This window comes from Chionomys nivalis, chromosome 20 (genome assembly GCF_950005125.1).
Source record: "Chionomys nivalis chromosome 20, mChiNiv1.1, whole genome shotgun sequence".
Taxonomy (NCBI): domain Eukaryota; kingdom Metazoa; phylum Chordata; class Mammalia; order Rodentia; family Cricetidae; genus Chionomys; species Chionomys nivalis.
The window spans coordinates 52,801,808-52,823,791 of record NC_080105.1 but is presented as its reverse complement, the minus strand read 5'-3'; the positions used below and the strand labels follow the sequence as shown (position 1 = coordinate 52,823,791).

Here is a 21,984-nt window from a genome sequence, read left to right as displayed (position 1 = left end):
TAATTAATTATGGGAACGTAACTAGATACTGGAAGATGTTAAGGTAAATCTTAGATAAAAATAAGAACTCTGTTGCCATTTATAAGTGCCCAGAAGCTAATCTGATCTACTTCTAAAGAATTCATTTGCATGATGTAGACCACTTCACCATGACCCATCTCTGACTCCATCCCTTTATTCCCCTGAGTCCAGCTCACTACTGAGACTCTTCCATGAATTCCAATGATGCTCTCTACATGGGTGGCTCTCAGTTTCATACTTGACTAATCCTTAACGTGCCAGGCCCATGTTGTCCCTTTCATTAAGGGGACTGGAGGCCCCAGCCCAAGCAAACCTCAGGCTCTGGATTTTGCCCTCAACCCCTGTGGGAAGTGAACCTTCCATGTTCTCAGACCCACAGGAAGCCCTTGCCGCAATGGGGTTAGCTCAGTCATTGTCACTGGATGACGACCCAAGCCACCTATTGTCACTACACCCGGGTCTTTCTAAGGCCGCTCGATAGATGAAAGGATTCTCCTTCCTTGTGCCCGAGTCTCTGGCTTAGCAGTCTCACTGTGTCCTGAGTAGCTATCACTGCTCCAATGTGTCAATATTCTGTCACACTCTCTTCCATCCCACTCCAGGGTGTGACATTTATCTCCTGGCTCTGTTCTACTTCCCGGTACTACATATACCTCCACCTCTTCACAGACTTCTACTTCATTCACCTGATGTAAAAATGACTCATATTGGACTATTAGGGCCTTGTATCTCCCTCAAGTACAAAATCATGGATCGCATGAACATTGCCACATGCCTTTTCCTAGTGACGCTTGCTTGGTAATCAATATAGACACTCATGATGGATCATAAACAGATGATCATTTGGATAACATAAGGATGTACTGATAATAGATACACAGGATATAAAAACCATATAGATAGATCGTAGATACACTGGAGGACAGAAGACTGAGAGACAAGAAGCTGTAGATACCTGCTGACATGTGAACCAGATAGATACTTTCACCACAGGCATTACATAGCAAGATTATTTGCCAGGGGCCACAGAACAATAACCAGCACTCATGGCAGTAAGAGTCTGGCACAGAGCAGAGGGGTCTCAAGGAAGCCCAGAAGAGCCTGGGCCTGCAGAGATAGCTCGGTGCATATGAGGGCTTGTTGGGTAAGCACGAGGACCACAGTTCACGTCTTCAGTGCCCATTTAAACACATGGATGTTTCCATTCTCATACATAATACCAGCCCTAAAGAGGCCGAGACAGCAAGACTGCTGTGGGTTCCTGGCTACCAGTCAGACTTCAAGTTCAGTGAGAAAGCTAGTCTCAAGGGAAGAAGACATGGTGGTAGGACAAGATGTTTAATGCCCTTTCTGGTTTCTGTCTGCACATGCACAGAGGTATGTGCATTTACACACATATACCACCCTCACATACATGCACACATGCAAAAACCTTTAAAAATAAAAAGAAGAAAACATACAATAACAACCAAAACAACCAAAGCAGTACTTATTTTCAAACACCAACATCATGACCTTAAGACCCGGAATTGGTGCCACTTTTGATGAGAATATGGCATGTACTTCGAATTCTTCTTAATTTGAGACATCTTTCCAAGTCCCTTGCTGATAAAAACCATGCTCCACAGGCCAATTCTTCTCTTTGGCTTCTTACTTCTATCCAAGTCCTACTGGTTACACAAAAGCTTCATCTGTGTGCTGTCATAGTTGCTCTTACATTGTTCCCATGTGACTGTGATGGACCCTCAGAAACTACTCTGAAATTTAAGGTTTTTCTCCCACTTGCCAGCTCCTGAATAACCAATTAGAGACTTGGTATTACTTGTAAATGCTTGATTGATGACTCAGGCGTATTATTAGCTAACTCTTACATTTAAATTAGCCAATTTTTTCCCTACAGTTTGCCACGTGGTTCATGGCTTGTTACTTTATTTATTTATTTTTACATATCTTGCTTCCTTGGTGACTGACTGGCATCCCCCAGACTCCACCCTTCTCCTGTATCTCTGCTTGGATTTGTTGCCTGGTTCTATCCTGCTTTGCCATAGGCCAAAGCAGCTTTATTTATCAATCAATGAGAACAACACATTCACAGCGAACAGAAAAACCTCATAGCACCCCCCCCACACACACACACACATACTGTGCTGGGGTTACGCCCTCTTCTGTGACAGGAGAGGCAGTGACTGGAGAATGAATGTTGCTATGGACAAAAAGTAGAAATAAATTTCTCAGCAAACGTTAGGATGAATCATTTCAAAGATTAAACCCTGACGAGTCCATTCATTGCTCTTGCTTTTATCTTTTTTTTCATTACATTTTTTTGTCATGTGTGTATGTGTGTGTGTGTGAGTGTGTAAGGAGCACTACGTGTCACCATGCATATGTAGAGGCCAGTGGACAACTGGACAACTGGCAGAGTCTCTTCTCTCCTTCCATCTCGTGGATCTGAGGAACTGAACGCAGGACTCCAGACTTAGTGGCAACCACCCTTACCTACTGCCATCTTGCAAGCCCCTGGTTTGCATATTTGTGCTCAGAGGGCAGCTGGACCTGCAGAGTGCTTTCCTGGACTTTGCTATCCAGAGCCTAACCCAAGAGGCTCTCGAGTTTGTATATGAAAGACCAGAGAAGAAATGTTGGGAGGGGGACAAAGGCCACAGGCCAGTAAATGCTACCAGAGGTTTGTGCGGGTCAAATAACAGCACTGGCAACAACATGGAAGAGGACTTTATAGCCCATGTATTTTTGTCAGACAATATTTTGAAAATTATTTAAATTTATAAAATTATTCAATAATTTTATTTAAATTGCACAATTATTTAGAAAATAAGATCACAATTTCTACCTATGGAGTGTATATATGGAGTGTATATATGTGTGTATCCATGAGTACTAAATCTTTCTCAGTTTATGAGCTTTAAAAGGGTCTCAGACCTCATTGTAGCCTGTGAGACACTGAGGAAAACCCAGCTGTGACTCAGGAGCTCCATAAGTGAGTGAGTGTGTGCACTGTAAGTGAATGAGTGTGAGCACTGTAAGTGTGAACACCATAAGTGAATGAGTGTGAGCACCATAAGTGTGAACACCATAAGTGAATGAGTGTGAACACCATAAGTGAATGAGTGTGAATACCATAAGTAAATAAGTGTGAGCACCGTAAGTGAACGAGTGTGAGCACCCTAAGTGAATGAGTGTGAGCACCGTAAGTGAATGAGTGTGGACTGGATTTTTTTCTTTTTCTTTTTTTTTTTCTTTTTCGGTGCGGCAATTTATTTAACACCAATAGAAAGTTGACGCACAGAGAACTACCTATTATTTTTAAAATATCCTCACAGAATTGCCTAGCAGCCAGCCATGGGAAAACACATCATGTTTAGGACAGTTTCCAGCAGTTTTCCTAGCTGCATTAATGGCTACTTGGGAGCAAAATCCTGTTTATATGAATACAGCCTATGCAGACATGATAGTGTCTCATGACAGCACTCTAAGACAATGTGTTATGTTTATCTCAATTTTAATCTCCATTGAAATTAAATAAAAGTCTGTAACTGCTCCCATGGACCCCTGTGGAGGTTTATTTTTTTGTTTTCCTGTCTGTTTTATTCAACACTTCGGTTTGGTTCACTGTACAGTTGCGAACAATTGTTAGAACTAGGTACTGCATAGTAAGTTGCCCTGCTACAATTCCCTGGACTATAATTCACCATAGTCTAAGAAGGAGAGATGGTGTGCTGGCTAGGAGCACTGGCTGGTCCCTCAGAGAACCTGGCTTTGAGTCTCAGCACCTCCATCAGGCAGTTCACAACCATCTCTAACTCCAGCTAAAGGGGATCTGACACTTGGTGGCTGCATCAGGCACATGGGATGCTCCCACATACATGTAAGCAAAAAACTCATACATACAAATTAAAAACACCTTTAAAAGACTAAGAATTTAGGGTTACTGTTCTTTTAATAGCATGCCCCATTCAACTTTAAAACAGCAATAATTATGCATAGTTATCAAGAAATGTCTGGAAACCCTTCATTTTTTATGCAGTTAATTGTTAGAATTTGTATTTGAGGACTGATAACTTGTATGAAATTTCCAAATTCTAGCTTTCAAAGATTGTCAGTTATCACAGGAGAACATTGCCAAGTCCTCGAGTCTCACTGACAGTCAGGGAGGTTGGTTGGTGGCATCTCTATCAGAAGTAGACACTGACTTTGGATATGTATGTCAGAGGAAGGGGGAAGAAATTACATCAACCTCATTTGGCCACCAGCCAGTTCTATAAAGTATTTATTACCTGTCAATCCATGACCTCAAGAACTGTAAATATGGAATGTGCTGTACCTCCTGCTCTTGGCCTTCTGGTGTGTTCTCAGTAATTGCACAATATCTTTATCTGTGTACACTTCAGGTTCTTTATATTTCCTTTTAGGGTGGGGTTGGGGAAGGGTCTCGTGTATTCCAGCCTGGCCTTGATTTCGTTATGTAGCTAAGGATAGTCTTGAATTTCTGATCCTCATGCACCACTTTCTTAGGACCCCGATTGCAGGCATATATCACTATACCTAGTTTTGTGTGATACCAGGGCTTAAACCCAGGGCCTTGTACCCATCTGAGAGCCGTTCCCATCCCGTCACAACATCTCTGGATTATTGTTAAGCACAAACATGCACATAATTATTGTGGCCTTGCTGTGATTGAGGTGACATTCACACCAGGAGTAGAGATGCACAGTCCACACTCTCAGTGTAACAAAGAACTCCCATATCCTCCAACTTCACCGTGAAAATTAGCCCTTCAAGCCAGTTATCCGTCCCCACTAACCTCAGGACTCCAAGCCTAGGAATGAATGACTTTTCTCCAGAATGGACACCAGCTATTGCCACTATTTCTGTTTGCTTTAAATTATAATTGTGGGGCAACTTCCTATGTCATAGGGTTTCTTCAAATTACTTATGAATAGGCAGCCTTCCCAATATAAGTTATTGATAAACAGTGCAGAATACAGACTCGAAGTTTTGGATGGCTTCCTATTCTCCATGTATCTCACAATAACCATGGTGCCTCTAACCCAAGGTGTCTTGTTCTCCCTATGTCAAAAACAGCAAAGAAAGGTTAGGAGTTAGAACTGATGTTCCCCACTGCCTCTGACCTTCTAGAAGACACCCAAATCCCTAAATGGCACTAACAGTAATGCTAAGGTCAGAGAGTGAGAGTATTCCCACACAAGCAAGCGATCTGATCATTTGCTCATCCAATATCATGGAGAAGATCAGAGGCAGCCTGTGTCTTCCACGCTTTGAAACAAAGCCTCTGTGACTCGGGGGAAATGACTACCAGTAGCCAGGCAAATGCATAATGGCAGCTTTGTAAAAGAAGAGATAGCTAAGCACAATAAAGAATGACCAGAATCTGAGGCAAGGACACAAGGAACAGTTTCAGGGACCAGAAGGATGGACATCATCCACCCAGAGAAAGCTGGCCCTCGGATGGATAAAGTATGGACCAGTGACTGTCCCTAGTTCCCTCTTTCCAACTAAACAGTGATCCGCATGTGATCTGAACCCAGGGATCCGCTGGGGTCCAGCTTGTCATCAACAATACCCAGGACCATTCAGCGCTGTCATTTGGCAGCCCTTTCCTGAGATGTGTTGTCACCCTGTCTAGAAACCGTGCTGTAGAGGAGTCCTGTGAGACAAGAGCCCTGCCCTGCATAACTGCTCCTCTAGCTCTGCAGTGACTTTCACCACCATCTCTCTGTGTTTATCTCCTGAAGAGCTCTTTGAACTCCAGACATTTCTCTATAACATTCTGGAAGCATTCACGATTGTGGGCTGCCCATCTTACTGCCTGTCCTTTTGAAACAGGAAATGATAAATGAAACTTGTAACAATGGCCTGGTGCCATGCCAAGGAAAGCAAGTGGCTTTCAAAGGCTTCTTGTGGGTCATTTTGTGAAAATCAGACATCTGGTTCTCTCAGAGTTTCCCAAAACAGCACCCCCTCCTCCTGTGACTTAATATGCTGTCAGGATGCCAATTTCCTAATTTAAGATAACTAATGGAGTCAGTTGATGCCAGGATCCCCATGTCCACATCAATAAATCACCCTCTCTCTACAGGAAGAGATGCCTTGACATTCACACCATGATGAGGGCATCCCTTGAGAAGTGTGGAATCAGGGAGGATGTTAGTTCAAAAAAGCCAACACTGAAGGCAAGTTGGCTTATTTACCATACCACTGTAAAAGCATGTGTGCTCACAGCGACTTTGGACTTGAGCTTCCTCTGGTCTAGGGCTCTCCACACAGATGTATGTCTGGTCATCCCTACAAAGCTCCCATATGGAACATAAATCTGCCTGTCTGCTCTTCTACTGCCTTTGAGTGCACCTATGTGATCAAGGCGATCCCTTAGGGGAGGTCTAAAAATACATCACTCAACTACTTAACATATAGGTACTGATGTCCAAGTATTGACAGCCAGGGCTACTGCTTATGAGTGTGAATCCAGCAGGCTGACTTCATTTATTCTCAGGACTTTGTAGATGGTGGTGGCATTCAAGGGCCATTTGTAACCATACTAACCCTCTGAAGAGCGGCATTTGGGTCACTGTGAACTCGCCCTTCTCAGACTCCCAGGCTTCTGTGTGACTTCTCTGCTCACACACTGTGTTCCTCACCTTGATGGGGAAGTCCTGAAGGCCTCTGTCATCAGCTCCTCACAAGGCTGCCTAGATCTTTCCGCTTCTCCTACACAGGCATCGTCTATTCTACCAAGTCTCCCTACATGCTCTCCTGCACTCAGAGGGCGTTTGGCTATCCACATCTTTACTAGACTCTGAGTATCTCTTGTGAAAAGGTTTTTTTTTTTCCCCATGTCTCCTTTCTGCTAATGCTAGGCCAACTCTGCTGATTCTTACTGAAGTTTCTGTGTCAGTGACATGAGGTTGATTGACATGATCCTCAATAAGAACACATCCTATTAGAGAAAACAAAAGATGCAGACAAAAGATTTGGAGCTTTTAGGACACAGAAGAGAGAACAATATTCCTGATTAGGGAAATAAAGAGAAGGCAGCTTTTGTATAGAGATGTCTAGCACCTAGAACCTTTTCTCATGGATATTCTATCCTTCAGTCATGCTTTACTTTTTTCTGGAAGACTATCTGCTGTCAACACACACACACACGCACACACACACACATGCATGCACAGGCATACACAAATACACATATAGACATGCACATATATGCAAAGACACAAATACACACACGGCAGGGTGGGGGGAACTGGCAGAAACAGACAGATACACATGTGTGTGTGCGCACACGCATGCATGTGCGTATGCACAAACAGTAACAATATGCCAAAGATAAATCTCAAACAAACGTGATGTACAATTGGGTACATTGATGAACTCCTTTGATTACAACGTTCTCTAGGGATTGAAGCCATGACCAGACCTCTCCCATGTCTGCAGAGACACCTAATAGCTGAGCATGTCATTATAGTCATCTCTGCACACGGATGGCGGCCTCCTTTCTACTGACCAGCCTCACAGGCACTGAACTTGACCCTTCAGCATCAGGTCCCCCTAGCAGGAGCTACAGTTGTGGATTGACTCAGCACAGCACTAAGTGCTCGTTAGCTACACAACATCTGTCACTGGTTACCTGTAAGAAGGATGTCCCTGGGCAGCTGTCTTTGCATTCTTATTTATTTATTTGGTTTTGCAAGATAGGGTTTGTGTAATAGTCCTGGCTGTCCTGGAACTCCCTTTGTAGACCAGGCTGGCATCAAACTCACAGAGATCCACCTGCCTCTGCCTCTTGAGTGCTGGGACAAAAGCCGTGTGTCACTACCACCTGGCTGTTTATTTCATATTATTTAAACAAATAAGGGTGCACAAGGTAGCAGGAGCCAGCTTCTTCTTCAGGCTCAGTAGCGGATCCTGTACTGAAAAGTGTGTGTGTGTGGGGGGGGGTCTGTATATGAGGGTGTGTGTCTGTTTGTGTGTGTGTGGGCTGCGAAGCCATGCATATATGAAAGAAATATCTTAATAATGGACTCCTCCCTTAGTCACTTGAGATGGGGTTTTTCACTGAACCCTGGGCAAATCTGACAGCTAATAATGATCCTTTTGTGTGTCTGCCCGCTGCAGATACGGGGTCACAGGCATGTAGTCATGCCTGTTTTAACATATTGTGGGGTTTGAATTCAGGTCCTTCTCTTTCTGTATCAAGCATTGACCCTCTGAGTCGTCATCCCAGCCCAGTGAAGAGTTATCAAGAGTGGCTATTCCAGAGATGTTCTTACAGAATTTTAAGAAGACAATAATTTTTAAAGATAATTCTGAATTCATGATAGGATGTAAAAATCAGTTTCTAATCATTTTCTTTAAAAGGTATTTGTTCAAATATTAAGAATACAAAATAGCCCACAGTCAACTGTAGTTTCTGCTGACACCCGAAGAGGCTTGTAAATACTGTCAGAAGGCAAGTAAAAACACCTGTCGAGTGGGGTTCTTCCTCCTCCCTGCCTGGGCCAGGTGGTAAGTGCCCTTGGTGCTCCACAGGGCTTAGCTTGGAAATGAGGAAACCTGCACTACCTTTCGGGAACACCGTGGAGAGTGGATGAAGTCCTGAGCAAATGTGCATTGTTGATATGGGCACAGCTGTGCCAAGGACTCCCATGCTTCAGACCCATGGAAACGGCAAAGCCATTCCCTGGTCCACGCGCAGATGCTGACAGTATACACATAAAGTATGCACTGCAGCTTCCTCTTCCTGGATCTGCAGCTGCTTCCTCTTCCCACTGTTTACAATGAACCTGCCTCCTCCACTCAGATGCATAGGATAAGCACATTGAGTTCCCCAGCTTCAGAATGTGCAACTCCATCAGAGTACATGACCTACCCAATCCCAGCTTTTCCACACACGTGTTTGTCTTTCATTACTCCCTCTTTGCCGCAGTCTGGGCAAAGCTGTGCAAGTCTGGGCAGATCATTCGTCCCTGTGAGGTGTGGAGGGACACAAACTGGACATTGCCGTCCCTGATCTAAAAGGAGATTATGAGTAATAGATCATGGGAGTATGCCATCTGTCAGGCCAGGGCACCCCTGCGGGATGAAGCAGTGTTTCCAATTCAGGTTTACTCACAAGTGTTCCTTTGGTTTCCTCTTTTTGCCCTTTAATATTAATTATTTAACAGATGAGTAATTTACGTATCTATTGCAAAGAGGCCAAATCTTGTTCTTTTCTCTATCATGGTGGCCAGTGTTTTTGTCTACATCAATATCAATCAGTAAACACATTTTCTTTTAAGAGCATTCATATAAAAATATTTGCAAGTAAGTGTGCCAGCAATTCTGGGTTTCAGTCATAAATTGAGATTTGGGACACTGCTACACAATTCCTTGTGTGAGACTTCAGAGAATTCCTTTAAGAGCTCAATAAATGTTCAACTTTATTGGGGAAAAAAAGTGACTTAGCAAGTCCTGGGCATCCAAACAAAGTAAAGAGTCATATGAATCTGTTTCAAAGGACTTACAAATATTTTGTGCCTATTTCTAAACACTTCACTGTGTTTACTGGGCTCTGTATTCACCTTCTGAGGTTTGTGTAAAACACCTACATGTGTACATTAATAGATACAAAACCTGTACATCCTTGATGTTTCCCCGAGTGACGCAAACCTAGCAAGGAGTGATTACAGGTCTATTAAAAGTAGTTATGGTCACCTGTGATCCCTGCTTCAGGGATTTAACTTTGTTTTAGGTATTGGGTCTCATTGTGGGAGCTTGGGATTTCTTAAATCTAATTATTGAGTGCTTAAATCTCGGGCTTTAATGTGAAATCAATACTTTTGATTATACAGCCATTGTCACCATCCTGTCTATATTACCGCTGTATTTCCCATGTGACAGTACAACTGTGTTCTGAAACAATTGTCCAAACAAGACTCCCAGGCTTGTGCTTCTGCAGGCATGAACAAGGAAATGTAACTGCAGGTGAGGGGAGAGGTCAGTTCTCTTGCCAGAAGAAACTACTGAGAGTTCAAGACCAAGTGGTACCCACACTCCCTTCTTCTGTTTATTGGATCTGACTTTCTGTGTACTTGAAAAGGCCCTGTAATTCCAAGATGCCCATACACATGTGGGCAATAGATTGATGCTTTCAGAAAGATCCTCAGCACAGTTGAAGGAGCCAAAGTCTCTCAGCTGTGCTGACATCAAAGAAAAATCTGGAATTTCATTATTTACATGGGCCGGTGTGAGCTGGGAAGACCACACTGCAGAAGCATTGTCAATGATGATGGTCGTCACCACAAACACAAGACAGCCATCCAGGCAATACCAGCTCCAGGGATTTAGAGACCAGGGGATCCCCTAAATGCTGTTACAAAAGGGGAGGTGATTTGTGATTTCACAAAGATTTCTGATCTCACAGCCAGTCACTTAAAGTTCCAACGTGGCTGAATACAGATGCCCTGTTCACACCCTTGAGAATACATAACTGGATACCCATAGGTAAACAATCACACCAGCTAGAGACTGACATAATGTAAGTCAGCCCTGATGCCTTTCCTATAATAGTCTTGGGAGATGCTGAGGGAGCTTTAGTCGCCTGTAGGCTGGGAGCAGTGTGCTTGGCAGGTGACAGAAGAGCAGGCGTTGACCGTCTCCTGATCTTCAGTAAAGAAGCATGACAGGAGATGTGACTGGTGAGAAAAGGTACCAAAAAGGTGTTTGTTGGCAAGAGAACCAGAGGGCCGCCTAGCCAGGTGTGGGCACGCAGTCTTCTATATTCACTCTCAGAACACAACTGAAAGCTTTTCCAAAACGTTTTCTGTAATCGACCTGTGTCCTCCAAGATGAGGAGCTGGGCTTGGAGATGAAGACACCCAATAAGGAAAGAAAAGCCATCAAACATGATGGAGACCATGAGGGTGGAATGGGATCACTCAAGCAAGGGCCCCATCTGCATGCATATCCACAGGGGCTTTAAAGAGACTTTTAAGTGGAATTCAACCAAAGAGATGTATAATCAAGATTCAGCCCTGTGATGTGCCCTGTGACCTACTACATGTGTGCATCAGTTAACAACCCTTGCTGTTTACAGAGTCATTTCAATGGCATTATCCACAAACAGGAAACAGTGGCTTTCCCATACAACTGGGAAGTAACCCCTCCTTTGTCTAAAGTTCTTCAATTCTTTAACTGTGATGTCATCTACAGAGGAGGGTCTGAAGTGGTTCATCCTCCTGTTAGACACCTGAACTAGCTCAGGATAGCAGGTGTGGGACTGGGACCTTCCCTGTCCCTCATATGCTTATCTTTCAAGCAGAGGCAGCAGCTCTGACAAACCCTCAGGAACTTCCTGATTAAATATGAAATTTTCAAACTTCTCAGGCCCCAGAGTCAATATCACAAAGCCGGAAACCTTCAGATCAATGGAAAACTGGGCTGCTTGAGATTTACTCAGCATCTTAATTGATCTGCTTCCTTTATTGATACAAAGTGGCAGGTACCCTTATCCTTGCCAGGGATAACAGCCTGGCACATGCACGTGTGTATGTGCTCATATGGATAGATACATATGATTATATACATATATAGGCATACACAGAGCGCTGCAGATATGGCTCTGTAGTTAAGTGTGCAGACTGCTACACAGAGAACTCGGGTTCAATTCCCAGCACCCATATCAGGTGATTTGGAACGGCCTGTAACTTTGGTTCCAGAGACTCCAACACCCTCTGGCTTTTGCAGGCACTTCCACTCACATGGTGCACATAAACTCACGTATCCACACAGACATACATATACATAAATATAATTCAATGTTAAAAGAGAACATATATACAGATCTGTATATGTACTATATATATCAATCATTCAAAGATTATTATTATATCAAATACTCTCCCTAAATATTTCATATGCCCAGTTGTTATACGTTTGTATATGTGCCTATTTGTATATGATTATATGTTTATGTATATGCACCATATCAGTCCTTCAAAGAGTACTGGTAATTATACCAAATATCCTCTCCATAATCTTCGACATGTACGTTCATCAGGTTTTGATCAGATTCATTATACAAAAATCTAATTTTATACACAGTCTGTTTCTAAATGTTACAAGATGTTTCCTTTTCAGGCCAAGCTATTTTATTCTTAAAGTAGGAAGCCTTCTCTATGCACCAATGTAAAACTATGGCGTCTATTAAAATGCCCAAGTTACTGCCTCATCAACAATGGAGATAATTAAAACTTCAAGTCAGTGCACAGTGTACAGCCAGCAATGAAATCCATTACATAAATTCATTTTAAGGCTAGGTAGTAGGTGTGCTGTGCCCTAACTGAAAGCCAAATTAATGTTTGCAGTTGGTCATGGGTTACTCACTGGTGTAGGTGAGCTGGAAGCCTTGGGCAGTGTCTGACCCGTTGGTGTTGAACTCCAGCCGCAGGTGGTTGGAGGTGCTGTTTAGCACCAGCCCCAGCAAATCACTTTTTGTGAAGACTCCCAGTGACCTCGAGGAACTGTCCTTTCCGTCATAAACCTGGAGAAAGGATGCAGAGGAAGTCCCCAGTTTCGTTAAGCTGTGCAGTTAGGCAGCAATTTTAACAAGCCATTCGATATTTTAATGATGTAGTTTCATTCAGAACTTCAAACTTAGTCGACAAAAATACAGATGGATGACGGAGCTAAATAATCTATTTTCTTTCCATTTTTCTTTTCCCATTAACATCACAGACAAAAGAGTCCTAGTTCCATTTTTGGTCAGATCATTTCCCATTCATTGCTTTGAAGGCCAATTTTCATCTTTTTAAAAATTAAATATCTCTGCATTTCTGGGTTTCACTGCAAAGGCATTAGGAGCAGCAACAGCCGTGGCACAGGTATCTCACTCTCCCTTCCCCTGTCTATGCACTGAACCATGGCAGTGTCTAAACCATTGCCATTTGTGGTCTGGCGTGCGAACGCACCATGGTAAAAGGGTCCTGTCACACAGCAACGGCAGAGCTTGCTACGAAATCCTATGGATGTGAGATTGTTTCTGAGTGGTGTGGAGTTGAGAGATGTAATCTCTATGAGGAGAAAGAGACCCCAGAGCTTGGCTCAGAAGAGACTTTGGGGGTGAGGGTGCAGAACAGAGGTTTAGGGTAAAGTGTGGATTCTCACCTCTGTGGAACGAACTCCACACGCTGGATGGCTACTCTATGCAGAGCCTGTGACACATATCCCTCCTCTCCCAGCCGAAAAATCTATTTTCTCTTCCTGCTGAAAATCTGACTCTGTTTTAGATATTTGGTCACACTTGAGTGTGACAGCCTTTACTTTCCTAGTGGTGCTGGTGTGCTGACTGGGAATGGTGACCTTTGCCTCCTTCACCAAGAGATGAAAACCTTGTGGATAAAGTTCTTATGGAAAGAAGATTAAAAATGCAGTAGATTCTCTTGAGGAGAATTCAGCGTTTCTTAAAGAGCCTGAATATGGTCACGAGAGACGTCTGCAGCTTCGACCGATGTCTGGTCCACTCCCACTGCTGCCGCCTCTCACAGAACTTCTCTTTCTGCCGATAGACCATCTCAGGCAATGCCTCTGCCTTCCTAATGCTGTGACCCTTTAATTCAGTTTCTCATGTTGTGTGACCCCCCCAACCAGAAAACTATTTCATTGACTTCATACCTGTAATTTTGCTATTGTTATGAACTTTAATGCAAATATCTGATAGGCAGGATATCTTATGTGCAACCCATAATGGGGTTTAGACCTATAGGTTCAGAACCACTGGTCCAGATGTTTTCATCAGGTTCATTTCCCCCACTCACTGTAGAATTAAAAGGCAGGAAAAAGCTCATATGCAGCAGACAGCAGAAGGTTACAAACTTTATTAAAAGTGAAGAAGAACACACTCATATATAAAAAGAGGTAGGGGCAGAGACAGAGACACAGAGGAGACAAAGAGACACAGAAAGAGACAGACAGAGAGACTCCCCACAAAGTGGGAAGAAAATCTAAAAATCAAAATCCATTTTCCCTGAGGGGGATGTGGTTTTAGATGTTTCTGGTGGTCTGGGATAGGTACCCTCTCCTGCACTTTATTTTGGGCTTGTCAGTTTAGACAAAGAAATAGGAGCTGATAGGCTCTCAGCTTCAGGTGAACAGACTTAGGACAATTCTTGAACATATCTGAGCAGCCACGACCAGTCAGCTGGCAGAGGAAGGCTGCCATCACTTTGTTCTTGGTCAGGAGGATGAGGAAGAAGGTGGAAGTTTATCGTCTTTATTATCTGTCTGCAGGCTCCTGCCCTAGCTGCCTGCCTGCCAAGGATCTGTCTAAGTCCTAGTCCCTCACAGTCACCTCCCTTCCACAAGGCATGAACCATATGTTCCTCAACAGGATGATCTCACCTTCATGTACTCATCAAAAGACAACACGTTCAGAATAATTGAGCGATTATTTTACTTCACTGCAATTAAACATGCAAATACTTGAATTGTAGAAGAAAATAGCATTTCCTCATTGAAAGGCTATTTTCGATAATAATAGAATGTTTATTCTATTTATAAACATTACTTCAAAACGCGGCTCTGTCAGATGTAAGAAGAGCCCCGATACTCATAATAATGGGTTCTATATCCAAGAGAAAATGTCCAGGTCCCTCTGAAAGCCCCTAGGTCCTACCATATACCAGGACATTTTCTATTTTATGGGCGTGCCTGTGGAAGTGTGAAGACAGAGAATAAGTTACGCACAGATGAGCCCATTGTTCAGTATTGAACCCCTGTCTATACAGGGCACCATGGAGCCCTTGGCCAAACTCTCAGTGGTTCCGTGGGCAGTAACTCATTCATAGTGGGACAGTCTAAATAGGAAGCTATTGAAGAGAGTCCTTAAACATTGTGATAAAGATGCTGAGGTGTAGCTCTTCACAGTTGATGACTTCTGATGGGGTTGCAGTAGGGAAGGACTCAGTTATTTTAAGGGGATATCACTGGGAGTATATGAGCAACACAAATTGGAGTGGTGTATCTTTTTTCTTTTTTTGCACGGGAGGTCACAAGGATAAGAGGATGGACCTAGGAATAATGGGAGGTGAGTGTGATTGGGATGCACTGTATAAAATTCTCAAATAATCAATAGAAGTATTATATTGAAAAAAGGAAAAATAAAAAAGCTTACGTAATTTTCAGGACACCAAGTCTTCCAGCCCTGTTCACATCACCAGAGCTTAAGCTTTGAGCCCAGCTGTGAACATCCCTGAATGAGCTCTCAGAGAAAGAGGCATGCAGCTGGCCCACAGCGAGTGACTGGAGCTGTTTGGTTGTGGAGTGAATATGAGGCTTACAGTTGCCTTCACTCACAAAGACAAAAAGATGGATTACGTTATGTCAGGGTGTGCTTGGCAGGGGCCCCTCAGCCACCAGCTACAGACTCAAGAGTTCCTGTGCTTGTCAGGGAATCAGTTGGGGTCTCCTGTTCCACACTCTATGACAAGGATCTAGGCTTCCACCACCTCTCCTACCACAGTTTGGCATTGAATTGCTTCTTAGGCCCACAGGGATGGACCCCCATCGGTCACAACCCATTATGTGACACCTAGAGTCACAGCTGAGCCCTGGAGTTCTTTCCAGGACACCTGCTTCCTTGCAGACAAGATGACTGAGTTCTTGCCTCTGTTCACATTGTGTGTGTCTGCAAGCATGAAAATAAAAAGTTCTTATTGCTGGGCCACAGTGGTGTGAAGGATGAGTGTGAGTAGCCTGTGCCCCTAAGAAGATGATTTAAGTTGAAACAGATTCCTTAAATATGAAGTATTTATGATAATACTCAACAAAGCCTGAGAAACAAATGCAACGGCTTTTTAAATGTTGGGCAATTTCCCTGCAGTTCAGTGCGGTAAGCAAAATTGTTTTTGTCCTCTTTTTTATATTTTTTTTTTTACTTTTTTGTGTATAATTAACAAGTTTCCAAATGGAAATTCTTTCCTCCCCTGTGCTCCAATGTTGTCGAGCAGCATGCGTCTTCACTGTGGTCCTCATCAGTCCCCAGCACACCCCGCACACATTTAAGTCTTACCTAAAAGTTTATCTCAAAGGTGTACTTGACTTCTAAATTTGAGGTTATCAAAGAGTCTAGAAACTTCCTGCTTGCACCCTCACTTGCTTTAGTGAGACTGCTTGTTTCCTGGTGTAATTATAGCCCTTCATGCTGTCAGCATGCGACCATGAAAGTCTATTGAAATAAAAGAATAACCAGAAAAAAGTGACACTGTTAAATTATGGCATTGAAAAATAGCCCATCTTGGGCAGGGGAAGAAGGAAGACCAGCTAATATATAGGAGTCTCTGGCCCATGCATGGCACAACTCCTGAGGTTGAGTGGAAGCACAGAGGGGCACATTCAGCCTCAGGTGAAGGGATGCCAGTGGCCACTCTCTCCTCTGAAGAGACTCTTTCAACTCTCTCATAGCTTAATGGGAGTAAAAGCCACAGCATCTGAGAGGTGCCCTTGCTGTGTTCCCACAGCTGACTCTAACTTAGCAAATCCGGACCCTTAGAAAGGACCTGAGGATATCATCAGCACAGTGTTCCTTTGACTCAAATCAACCCTGTGGCCTGAGAACTGCTCCATTCTCTCTGGAAGGAGAAGGGAGTGAGATCCATGGTTTATGCCCTTTTATCTCAAAGCCTTGTTTATCACCGTCTTGGGGTTGAGTCTACCAATGTCTACCTTCCTTTGCTAGGTCCTGGAAGGTCCTCAATTCCTTGAAATCGTTACCGAAGACAAGTGAGCTACTGGAGAAACATCAACATTAAGCATGCTTCTGCTAGAGCTGGGATCTGACCAGCTAGGACTTGGTATCCCACTGTTGTGTGCCGAGACTCCGGCTCACCCAGAGCCTTGTTTATGCATAAGGGCTGGGCTCCGTTCATCACTCTATGAGATCTTTCCCCATCTAAGTGTGGTGACCACAGTTGACAACTAAAAATAACTAGAGAAAAGAGTGGGCAGGCTGTTCTGTCAGTTTTCACAGCTACTATTATGCATTACCATAACACTGAAGCAGCCAGAACAATCGGTGTCCTTGCATGCTCATACACGAGGAAGCCACGCCACAAATTAAATTATATTCTCAATATACATGATTTAGCAGTGTTGGTCAATTGCTCCAGAGATGATTTCCAAGTCTACACAGGCTACTATGCTGTGATTTCTCAGATAAACAGGATTAAATACTATGTAAGTAAAGGCATATCAATATGTCTATGTAAAATGGCATAAAGATAAATTGTTTGATCAATACAAGAGATGGTAAATATATACATAAATGACAAATAGGTGTTAAGTAGATAATTGATACACCATTCCTAGATGGTTGATAATAGAAGACAGAGAAACACAGACAGAAGATATAGACATATACTAGACAGACAGACGGTAGATATATAATAGACATAGAGATAGACACAAATGGACAGACACACAGACAAATAAATAGACTGGACATAATTAGCAGATAACAGATGCCAGGTAGCCTGGTGATGGGTTCCCTGGAATGAAAAGACTTCGTTTCAGTCTACAAAGTATTTTACCTTTAGAGTGTCTCCTTCAAAGAGCTGAAAGGTCCGAGCTCTGAGATGGATCCCCTTGCCGGCTTCCGTTTCTATTTTATAGATACACTCATGGTTATTATCGTAATTGGATGGGAAATTTGGAGACAGTAATGTTCCTTCATTTCCTTTGACACTTGCTCCACATTCAGCTAAAATAAACAGGACATTAAAAAAGAGGATTCAAAAGTGGAATTATTGATTAAAGTAGATTAAAAACTCCAACAGAATGGCTCTCCAACCTCTATCAATGTACACCTGCTTTCCAAAGATATTCTCAAGAGAAGATTAGTGACAGGTTTTTAGTGCTTTACAACTCGGCTGGAAACATACCCCATTAATTTCATTTCCAGGTTTTTCCTATTTCCATTAACTATATGATTCTGCTACACCGACCCTGCACACTGCCAGGTAGAAGTTTTAGAATAAAATCAACATGCTCCAAGTGCCATGGTCTCTTCTTCGTACCTCCTTTCTGACTCTTTATTGGCCCAGGCCAATTTGTCTGGTTTACTCCTATATTGATGTAATTTTCCTCTGCTTAGGTTGTGTGATACCAACCAGCGTATGTTAAAGGGGGAAACTAAAGGCAGATAAAGCCACCAAATTATCTGGTCACATGGCATAGAGCTCAGATTTCATTTGGGGATAGAAGAGCATTAGGTGACAGGGATTGACTGTTCTCCCTTTTCAGAATGGTAAAAAGGAGTCACTAACTTCCAGCACCAAATTTGCATGAAATAATGGGACCCAACTTTCTAGGAAGTCTGAGGAAACCATATAAGTAAGTTTTCTCATCTATGGAAGTGAAGAATTTCAGTCAAGAACTCCCTCAGCTCTAAAATGTTGAAGGGAAAATAATTACTAATAAGTAAAGGTAGCAATGCTACCACCACCACTGCCACCACTACCACAGCCATTGCCATTATCATCATTATCATTATCCCCATCATCACCATCACCAACACCATCATCACTATCGTCATCATCATCATCACCATCATCAATATCATCATCACTATCATCATCATCACCACCACCACCATCATCATCATCACCATCGCCATCATCATCATCATCACTATCATCATCATCATCATCATCATCTCTGCATGGGCAGTGTGTCTGGGGAGCCCAGGCCTCTGTCACATCAACTTCCTGGCGCTCTATTTGAAGTGGTTTATTTTCCTTGTTTCAGTCACAATGGAACAGAATTTCCCTGGCCCTCATACTGTTCACAACCATCAAACTTTTAAGTGCATTTTGTTTGCTTGTTCTGTTTTTTCCTCTCCATTACGAACTTGCCAGGTAGAGAATTTTTACAGGCTGAACAGTAACAATCTTAGGTAGGTGCAATCCATCATGCTAAGGTTAGATTGCAACCTGCTTCAGGCAGACTGTTTAAAAATTAAGCCTATTCAGTCTGTAAAGATGGACACAGCAAATAAACGTGGAAATATGCCAAAGAGCATGAGAGGTCTCCTGAGCCCCGATGCTTCATCTCAGGGAAGAAATCGCTACAGAAAACAAAGCACCCACACTTAATAAGCAGGAGCTCCAATTTTCTCTCTGGAGAGGACAGTTCCTACCTCTCTTCCTCTCTGCCTGCCCCCATCCTCACGGGTATTTGCGGACTGCAGGTTCACAGTTTGCATCAGCTGACTAGACTTAGCCAGAACCTACCTCCCTGCCCTGTGGGTTCTACCCTAGAATGCACCAGAAACGTGGAAAGGATAAAGCCTCTCTTCCACTCACACTGGGTATTTACACCTTGTATCCAGACAGTACACTGGAAAACTAAGCTTATGGAAACGAATCACAGACAGGCCATGAAATCTTTGCTAACATTTAATTTTAAAATTTGTTGTCTTGTTACATTGCTGTTTTCAACTGCATTTCTGTTAACACAAATGAAAACTAGTTATTTTTCTTTTTCTATGATAATAATAAACAAAGCACATGAAAGATAAAAAACAAACCAACAACAAAAATAGGTGCTCAGAAAATTGCAAAGTTAACTGATCCAAGTGCTGAAAATTCTTTGAGCTTTGTTCAAGGGATCCACAGTGACCTCCTCATCATCACAGTAGCTAAATGTTTTCTTTTTAAGTCTTTTAAGATTTTTCTATAGTTTATTTAATATTTCCCTGAAGTTGTGGGATATCATATCCCTTGATACAAATCACTTTCTTTTTTACAGAGGACCCTAATAAAACAGTAATAAAATCTGAACTCCTTTTGAGAGCTTTAGTCTTAAATCGACTCAAATAAAAGGAGCTGTGGAGGGCTGGGATCAATTGACTCTGGCATTCATCCGTCTGTGCAGGAGAGTCACCCTGCGAATCCAGTGCTCTCATACTCCGAGAGCTGCTGCAGCAGATGACGCCTGCAAGGTCAAGCAACAGAACCCACAGATCTACACTGCTCAGATATAGGCTGCAAGGCTGACACCACGATTCTCACTAACAATCTATACGGATTAACAAATATTCAATAATAGGAAAGCTATTTTGTTGGAGATGCTGATTCCTTAGTATTTGGTCATATGTAATATAGCTTTTCAATATGCCAGTGTGATACTTAAACTGGAGGCAGGCTTAAGCCATCTCATAGACTTGCTCCTCTGCATAGCACTGAGGCCATAAGGTCAGACAGGTCTCCGGTTTGAAGATGTGACCACTGGGAAAAGAGATATATGTCTGCAGCTATTATAATTTTGTGCAAATTATGGTGGGGCCTCTGGGACTGTTGTTAAAAGGACAAAACTAATAATTCACTTTCATTTACATAGACACTTGATTTGGAGCAGGGGTATGGAGAACAGAAGAAAAAAAAGCAGTAAAATAAAAGTAACAATTTCTACTTCCCCATCACTCACGGGCAATTTATCCTGACATTCAGATAAGCTGCGTACCTGTGCCCAGAACAGAGGAAGCCCTCCCCAATGAAACATAGGTCCTGTATTGACTCAAGGTGTCTAGAAATTGCATGAATGGGGCTATTCACTCAGTTTCTTTTCATAACCCCATTTCTCTAATTCATGTTATCATTGGATAAACCATTAAGAATAGACAGAAGTAAAAAATTCAGCTATTTTTTTATAACAGTATGAATAAAGTGGCTGAAAAGATAGCTCAGTAAGTAGTTAAGAATACTTGACACTCTTGGAGGGGGCCAGCAGTCCCCAGCACCCACACTGAAAGGTTCAAAATTACAGTTAAGTCCAGCTCTGAGGAACCTGTCACTCTCGTCTGGCCTCCAGAGACACTTGCATTTATATGTTCATATACATATAGACACAAATAAACAAATAAATTTATAAACACGTAGTCAAGAGATATAAAGGAACTAAAGGGTCAGGGGATGAAGACGATGACATCTAAACAGAATGTCCAAAGATTTCACACTAAATTTAGTGCTAGAAGAAATACACAGAGTCAAAAATCCAGGCAGACTACTTTGCCTTTTCATGTCTCTCTAAAGTATTTGCAACCACTGGACACTGGAGAATGTGTGAGGTTTTGTACCCTTGTAAAGGAACCTTTGTACAGAAAATATTGTTGGATGTGTGTTTCCATTAGAATATACATCTCATGTTCATTCATTTTAAATATGTCTGTACCATATCCTGTATACTACATATTTCCTAGATATACTCAGCCTGAAATCACTGGGGTGGAGTGTAACTTTTGGCCAGGGACAAATCAATTTTATTTTCATAACTATTGATGAAAGGAAGAGAGAATATTCCTGGAACTCTAGGACCAGGATGGGTTTAAGAAGGTCTGTTGTATCCTTCTGATGGAGAGGTTGCTCTTAGGGCTCCAGAGAAGGAACAATTGGTCCAAGGGATGATAATGAATCCAAGCGAATTCCTGACCCATGCCCACAGCTAAAGAGGATCTGAAAGTGAATCTAGTGTGTGTGAGGGCCTTCAGAAGTGGCCAGAGTATGCTAAAAAAAAAAAAAAAAAAAAAAAAAAAACCAAAAAACCCAAGAGCTACTAACTTGACAGGGTGGAACAAGTCTCCTCCACTGGGATACAGAAGACAGGTAAGGATGAGCTAGAACAATAATACATTGAGTTCAGTCGAACCAAAGCCTTTCTTGGTTCAGGGAAAGGCAAACTGAATGAAAACAGTACAAGCCTGGGTGAGCCTACCATGGCCATCACTAGGGGAAGGTTTTGTTTTTGAGTAAAATGGGAGGTGACTTAGCATGTTTCTATCAAGAGGTGAATAAAAGGTCTCAGGGGTCAGGGGGGACAGTCAGAAGTCAGTGCAGAGATGGCAGAGTCCTGAGAGCAGAACTGACTCCCGAGCTGCATAGCTGAGGAACTTGTCGG

The 21,984-nt window shown here is 42.6% G+C and overlaps 1 protein-coding gene across 2 annotated transcripts in view; it reads right to left on the bottom strand.

The window, feature by feature from the left end:
• The window catches only part of Csmd1 (CUB and Sushi multiple domains 1), a 1,398,492-nt gene that overhangs the window by 228,006 nt on the left and 1,148,502 nt on the right, over positions 1 to 21,984 (bottom strand). For both annotated transcript variants that reach the window (XM_057752269.1, XM_057752268.1), the window contains exons 22-23: positions 17,622 to 17,791; positions 12,424 to 12,580 (exon numbers count right to left, since the gene is read on the bottom strand). In XM_057752269.1, coding sequence (XP_057608252.1) covers positions 12,424 to 12,580; positions 17,622 to 17,791 — 327 coding nt within the window. The remainder of the gene's footprint in view (positions 1 to 12,423; positions 12,581 to 17,621; positions 17,792 to 21,984) is intronic.